The sequence below is a fragment of the Triticum aestivum genome, chromosome 3D (genome assembly GCF_018294505.1).
Source record: "Triticum aestivum cultivar Chinese Spring chromosome 3D, IWGSC CS RefSeq v2.1, whole genome shotgun sequence".
Taxonomy (NCBI): domain Eukaryota; kingdom Viridiplantae; phylum Streptophyta; class Magnoliopsida; order Poales; family Poaceae; genus Triticum; species Triticum aestivum.
Genome location: NC_057802.1, coordinates 24,872,231 through 24,879,618, shown reverse-complemented (window position 1 = coordinate 24,879,618; position 7,388 = coordinate 24,872,231). Strand labels below are relative to the sequence as shown.

At 51.8% G+C, this 7,388-nt stretch overlaps 1 protein-coding gene across 1 annotated transcript; it reads left to right on the top strand.

The window, feature by feature from the left end:
* Positions 1-2,907: 2,907 nt before the first annotated feature.
* Positions 2,908-6,140, top strand: LOC123073878 (uncharacterized). The gene is made up of 2 exons (XM_044496882.1): positions 2,908-5,081; positions 5,812-6,140. Exons 1-2 carry the CDS (start codon positions 3,824-3,826, stop codon positions 6,030-6,032), a joined length of 1,479 nt encoding a protein of 492 aa, XP_044352817.1. The 5' UTR covers positions 2,908-3,823; the 3' UTR covers positions 6,033-6,140.
* The last annotated feature ends 1,248 nt before the right edge of the window (positions 6,141-7,388 follow it).

The window sequence follows — 7,388 nt, the reverse complement described above, 5'->3', positions numbered from 1 at the left end:
ATTGCATGCGGTCGGTACAACGCTGGTGACGTGTTCGTATGCGAACAAGGTTAGAAAGAGACAAGTCAATAGAGATAGAGGTACCGAAAAACTGCCCTTGTAATTGAGATCATCATCATCAATATTAGTCAACCATGATGTAGACTTTTACCTCCACCGCGAGGGGCCAAACCTGGGTAAAACTCACGTCTCTCGATCCCGACCAACCCCGTTCAAGCTACTACCTAGTTGTGATGGCCTCACGACTGAGTCCTTTTCGAGGACATCTGTCGTGACAAAATCACGACAGTTACCGTCGGCACCGCCAAGGGGCCAAGTCTTCCACCAACCATCCAGGATCCGAGACCAACCCATCACCACCGGGCAGAAGGAGACCAAACACACACTGCCCAACATGGAAATGTCACCGCCACATGCAGAACTAGGCGATCACACGCTAACCTGACCGAGGAAGGGGCGTCGACCCGTTGGCTGGGCAGCTGAGGTTGCTGCCAGCTCACCCGAGTTCAAGTCCCGACTTGGACGCGTGGTGCTCGCGAAGTTTCTTTTATAAAAAAGTGCCAACGAGTGTTAGCCCTTGGGTTGGTCTCACTTTATTCACACGCTAACCTGAGCTGTCCGCACAACCGCACGCAGGACCTGGGAGAAACCAAGCCGGTTCTTACCACCCTCTACCTTTGCGAGCAAATCTGGGTGAGAATTCGCACCACAGCGCACAGGAAAAGTGGAGGGCGAACCAAGACTGCCCGGTCTGCACCGCCGCGTGCTGAAACTAGGCGAGAACCAAGCCAAACCAACGGTCCGCACCGCCGCACGCAGGACTGGACATCAATGCTGGACACTGGTCTACTGCCTGAGCCTCCTCTGGCACTAAGGCCAACTCCACCGCGCGACCCCAAACGGACGTCTGTTTTGTCCGGATTCTGTCCGTTTGGGTAGGGCAATGGGGTCGTGTCCGGGCATGTCCTGGGATGCGGTGGCCGCGCGCCCAGCGCGCAGCCGCAACCGTTTGCCCCATCCTGTCCGCCAGGGCAAAAAATGCCCATATTTTCATATCAAAACTAGTTTGCACGTCCAAATATTAATTGTCCAAAAATAAAAATAGTTTTACAACCCAATCGAAATTGTCTCTAATAAAATAGTTTTACAACCAAATCGAAATTGTCTTGAATGAACATAAAATGAACCAATACATCTATTGGTTGCCAATGTAATCCCACATGTGCTCAACCAAGTCATTTTGAAGATCCAAATGAGTGTGCCAATCACGCAGCTCACGATGGAATTGGACAAACTGTTCAAATGTGGCTGGTTCCACGTGCGGGGGCTCAACATTCTCACCTTGATAATCAAATCCTTGATCGAAGAAACTCTCATCACGCTCGTCCTCGACGATCATGTTGTGCATGATCACACAAGCAGTCATCACCTACCAAAGCTTCCTTTCATCCCATGACAGTGCAGGATTTCGAACGATACCCCACCGAGATTGAAGCACACCAAAAGCACGTTCCACATCCTTTATAGCACTCTCTTGCATTTGGGAAAATCTCTTTCTTCTCACCTTGGGGGTTTGAGATTGTCTTCACAAAAGTTGACCACTGAGGGTATATACCATCAGCTAGATAGTATCACTTGTTGTACTACTGGCCGTTGATCTCAAAGTTGATAGGTGGGGAGTGGCCTTCTGCAAGCCTTGCGAAGACTGGAGAGCGCTGCAACACGTTGATATCATTGTGAGAACCTGCCATGCCGAAGAAAGAATGCCATATCCAAAGATCCTACGAAGCCACCGCTTCTAATATGACAGTGCACGCTTTGACATGCCCCTTGTACTGGGCCTGCCAAGCAAATGGACAGTTCTTCCACTCTCAGTGCATACAATCTATGCTGCCAAGCATGCCTGGAAAGCCTCTAGCTGCGTTGGTCGCCCACAATCTCTCTGTATCAGCGACAGTTGGCTGCCTCAAGTACTCCGGGCCAAACACCTCGATCACAGCCTGACAGAACTTGTACATTGACATCAGACATGCTGTCTCACTCATACGCACATACTCATCTACCAGATCGCCTGGAATTGCATATGCAAGCATGCGGATGGCCGCGCTGCATTTCTGGTAAGAGGAGAATCCAAGCTTGCCAAGGGCATCCGTCTTGCACTCGAAGTATGCGTCATTAGCAACCACTCCCTTCGGATATGATTGAACACATGCCTTGCCATTCGAAAACGGCGATGGAATTTATCCGGCTTGAAGAGCGGGGTGTTGGCAAAGTAATCGACATAGAGCAGGGCGTGGCCTCTCTTCCTGTTGCGGTTCAGGTTGGGAGCAAGGCCAGGGAGTGACCCCCTATACCGAGGAAGAAGCCGTTGAATGTGGCCGTGAACGACCAATGCAGCCACAACAAGATCTTCATCATCCGACGATGAATCGTCCGATGAACAAATGAAGTGGTGGAAGAAAAACTCATCTCCACTGTCCATACCTTTGTGGTCAAAGTGTCGAACACCTTGCGATCGTGGTGGCAAAGAGGCCGCGATGATCACCTCGACGCAGCAGGGGTGGTTGGCGGCCAACTACTGGCCGCTCTGGAGCTCTCGTCGGAAGATGATGCGGCCGTCGTGGTACGTCGCCGGCGGTCGTATCCCCTCTGCCACCGGCTACGACAGCGACGGCCAAACCTCCTCCGATCGACGGCCAAAACTACGGCGAAAGCGCGGGCGTGTTGGCGGCCATGTCGACACGTGGTTTGGTATGGACGGCCGTGGCCTGCACAGTGAGGAGGCGGCCGGAGAATAGCGGCGGCACCGACGGGGGCCGGGGCGGGGAGAGGGGGTGGGGGCGTTGGAAGCGAAGGGACTGCTAGTGTCCCCAACAGGCGGGCCACGTGAGGACAAGTGTGTGCGGCGAGCCCGTCTGCGCGATGTCCGTTTCACCCCAAACTCGGCGCAAGTTTGGGCCAGGGATGGGTCGAAAACGGACGGAATCCGGACATTTGTCCGTTTAGGGCCGCGCGTTGGGCCGCGTTATTCGTCCGTTCTACACCAAACAGACGCATTCAGATAAGATGGAGTCGCGCCGTGGAGTTGGCCTAACGGGCTGGACGGCGGCCTTGCTCCAAGGGGCCGGACGTGGACACGCTTCAAGGAGGAAGCCACCAAACATCCACGGTATTACCTCCACCATCCCGGCAGCGAGATCTAGCCGCAGGCCCGACAAAGCCCAGATCGGGCTCCGTCACTGCAAGCCACCGCGTCGCCAACTCTCCTCGCGCAGATCAGCCCTTGGCACGGCACAGAGACCGCAACAGCCGACCACCCGCCCACAGGGCCGCCGGACACCACCGGAACATACAAGGCCGCCACCCAGCAGATCCGCACCGGGGGCGCCGTCCGCGCGCATCCCTGCGGAACCACGCCTGTGCACCACGCACACGCGCTGCCCAGCCTGGGCCAACCGCATTACGCCGTCGAGCGTCTGGCATCCGGCCGCCCGCGTCCTACCGCGACCACCAGCGCGCCAGCACGGCGCCCAGGCGCGCATCGCCTCGGCAGCCCGCCGCGCGGACCGGCTCCAGCTCGTGCCGCCCCGCGCCTCTCCTTGTCGAGCAGCCCCGCGCAGCCCTGGACACGGGCAGTCACTATAGCAGGCAGATTTTGAGTCCGAGTCGGATGAAAATCAGATTCATGGTCCGAGTAGGTGTCTCCCCCGCCTCCGCTTACAAAAAGTAGCGCCCACCGCTTCAGACCTTCGTGTCAAGTTCGCCCCCGCAGACGCTAGAAGGAAAACAGAGCAAATTACCCGCATCAACCTCTTGTCGATCCATGGATATCTCCACAGTTTCCATCCGTCCCTCCACCATAATCGGCCCACGCGCCGCCGACTCCACCTCCCTGCGCCCCGGCTATCCCGATTGGGTCTTACTCAACAAGACGGCGCGCATCTCCGACCAACGGAACGCGACCACTGCCTTGTGCCGCACGAGGGAGGGCCAAGCCGTCGCGGTGTCCTTCTGGCTCGTCGACCCGCCCGCCGTCTCCTACTTCTCCGTCCACTGCCCTGGTCTGGAAGACGACGATTTCTCCGACACCCCGCCCTTCCTTCTTTGCGCCGAGGGAGCCTTCGTCGTCTTCTGCGTCACCCTCGATGACTCCGTTCACCACTTCGTCTACTCCGCTCGAGGAATCCCCGGAGGGAAGCCGTCGCTGCACCGTCTCCCGGACCCGAAACCCAAGGTCGAAGCCTTCATGAGCCAGCAATTTGGCCTCTTGCCTTACGGTAACGAGCACTATGCCGTGGCCTTCCTTCATCACCAGTGGGAATCTAGTGACCAGGCCTGGCATTATTATGCCTACATCTTCTCCTCCGAGACAAAGACATGGAAGAGAAGTAAGGAGGCCTTGCTCTACTTATCCAAGTCTGATCAGTTATTGTTTGATAGACATGCCAGCTCCAAGCAGATCACTGTCGGGGAAAGCTCATTGGGATGGGTTGATCTCTTGCGTGGTATTCTTCTTCTTAGCAACCTGTTCGACGATCGTCCTGTCATCACATACATACCGTTACCTAAAGTAAAGGCTTGCATCACCGATAGGAATGGTTATCCTTCCTACGCGCCGGAATTCTTCTGCGATATAACATGCTGCCATGATTTGATCAAGTTTGTCGAGATAAAATTCGATGAACCTAATTGCAGGGCCAATGGTAAAGCATGGAAGGCCACCACATGGAACAGGAAGGTCTCTTGGGATGATTGGGGCAGGTGCTCCACAGCTGATGTTGCTGAAATCTCGGTTGACCCAAGTTATTTGTCATTGTTACCCGAGCTTTTGAATGATGAGACCAAACAGCTGGAAATTAAGAACCTGTATTTCCTTAACCCCACCCTGAGTGTGGACGACGACGATCTCCTTTACATGATGGGCAAGGTGAACGAGGAAGACGACACAGCCTGGGTAGTCGTTGTTGACATGAAACGTGCGGCTCTGGAGGCATTGGTCCCGGTTTCTACCCAACCTTCATACACCGTTACGATGTACTGTCCATGCACCTTCCCCAAGTACTACCTCAATAGAACACCAGGTATGGTAACTATATTCTTTTTTCTTCATCATGCCATGTGATTTAGCAGCAACATAGGACTGTATTTTTTGCACTCTTGTTTCAAACCGGAACTTTTGTATTCTTGATTGTCTATCAGTTCTTGTGTGTGCTTGCTTTGGAGAATGTATGTTTCAGTACTAACAATGTTGACATTTACTCCATCCGTTTTTATTTACTCTGCATATTAGTTTTGACCTAAGTCAAACTTTATAAATTTACAAAGAAAGGGTTTCAAATATATATGCAATATATGTAATTTTCTCTTATTTCTTTATATCGCAAACAGCATGATATAGGACCATGGAATTTTATTATATAGCATAGATTTGTAGTAGAATGTTAATTAACAAAAAACAGAATTTTGGTGCAGTGAGAATAAACATACCATTTTGAATGTACATACACTCATGCTTAGGAAATGCTTCACGAGTTTGGTCTTTTCGAAATTAACAGGTTTGGGTGTCTGAGACGGGAGGCAAGTTGCCTATCTTAGTTATGATGACCCATGTGTCATTTATATGTACATTACCTATTTACCTGTAGCCATTTGTTTTGTCCATTGTTATTTACTCAGTACTAGTTTTATACCTCTGGTCGAGGCCCTCTCCAATAAGAATTAAGAAGTGCTCCATTGCGAAGTTTATGTGCATTTATTTCCCCATCTTTTATATGTGAATGTCCCTTTGTTAAATAATACCTTTTTGAACAGACATTGGCAGTCCAGTTGAGAAGGATAAATCCGATAAATGGCCGCAAGGGAGACCCAGCCCCAATAACTCTGGAGGGAGTGTGCAGAGGAAGAGGAGGAAGAAGAAGAAGCAGGCACGGGCTGCGGATTGCTGGTTGGAACAGCCCTATTTGCTGTATTTTGTTGGCTGTGTATTGATTGCGATCTTTGTAAAAGTGTTCTTTCATCTGTGTGGAATGTAATAGTTAGTATGTTACCCTCTTATCTGTAAAAGTAGCGGCAAGCAAAAGCATATTCTAGCAGCTGCTCTGCATGTATAATGTTCTGGAATGAGTGTTGGATGAGGTTCAGTTTAAGCTGTGTTTAACCTGTTCTGGAACAGGGAACGGTGCTGCAGTTGATATGTTGCTTCTAGTTCTTAAGCAAGTTGGAATAAAATCATTTGAGCTTCATAGGTTTTCCCCATCAGTATGTTGCTTCTATCTTGTACCAATGGACAAACATGCAACATGTGTCTGCTTATTTTTATTCTGGTGGTAAGGTAAGTGGTCTTTGTTGTTGCAGTCCAGTGAAGCTCCTTTTAATTGCGACAGATTGTCGAACAAACGCACATGCTTATGCGTTCCTAGGACAACCCAGTTCGGAGAGTAATTGATAAAAAACTACCACATTTCATGTATCCGTCCTACAGAACTATCACATTTTGAAAACTGACCAAAAACTCCAAATTAGTGCTAATTTCGTGACAAAAAACTACCAGGTCGAGTTGATGACCGTTTTTATGATTTTAAACCTGTTTATGACATGTGGGAACGGCAGCAAAGTCAACTCTGTTTATTTTGACCGTCAAGTTAACTGTTATGACAGGTGGGACCCACATGTTATCATCAACCTTCTTCTTCCTCCCCTCCTCTCTCTTTGGCATTTCAACAAACACCTCTTGTGCATGAGACGGAAACAGGGCTGCAGGGGGCGGTGCCGCGCTGGGAGGAGGAGGCAGGGCGAGCCGTGAGTGCGGGTCTAGGAGGGATCATGCGGCAGAGGCAGAGGCGGGAGCCGAGCAGCGGCTGGGCTGCGGCGAGGCATGCAGGCCGGCGGGCAGCGCGAGCGGACGGCACGGGCGGTCTGCGGCGGCGGGGCCGGCAAGCCGTAGCGGCAGCAAGCCAGCAGGGGCGCGGGCAGGAGAGGCCAGGGGCTCGCCGGCGCGGGTAGCAGAGGCCAGCAGCGGGGACCACCGCGGTAGCGACAGGTAGCAACAACAACAGATAGAGCAGCGGCGGCGCCTAAGAGCAGCGACGAGCTTTGGCAATAATGGCGGCGGTGGCGAGCGCCGTTAGCCGTTAGCGCGGCAGCCGTCCCGACAGGTGGGCCAGCTATGTCAGAATGGGGTTTAAAACGGTTAAATCAGTCTACAACTCGACCTGATAGTTTTTGTCACGAAATTAGCATTAATCTAGAGTTTTTGGTCAGTTTGAAAATGTGATAGTTCTGTGGAACGGATATGTGAAATGTGGTAGTTCTGTGGAACGGATATGTGAAATGTGGTAGTTTTTTGCCAATTACTCCAGTTCGGACGTTGTAGCGAGTGCGTGCGTATG

What these genes read in the sequence shown, in the direction of transcription:
- LOC123073878 (XM_044496882.1), top strand. Translation starts at nt 3,824, where the DNA reads ATGGATATCTCCACAGTTTCCATCCGTCCCTCCACCATAATCGGCCCA. An exon ending in CTACCTCAATAGAACACCAG is followed by an intron (nt 5,082 to 5,811) that starts GTATGGTAACTA and finishes CTTTTTGAACAG; the next exon opens with ACATTGGCAGTCCAGTTGAG.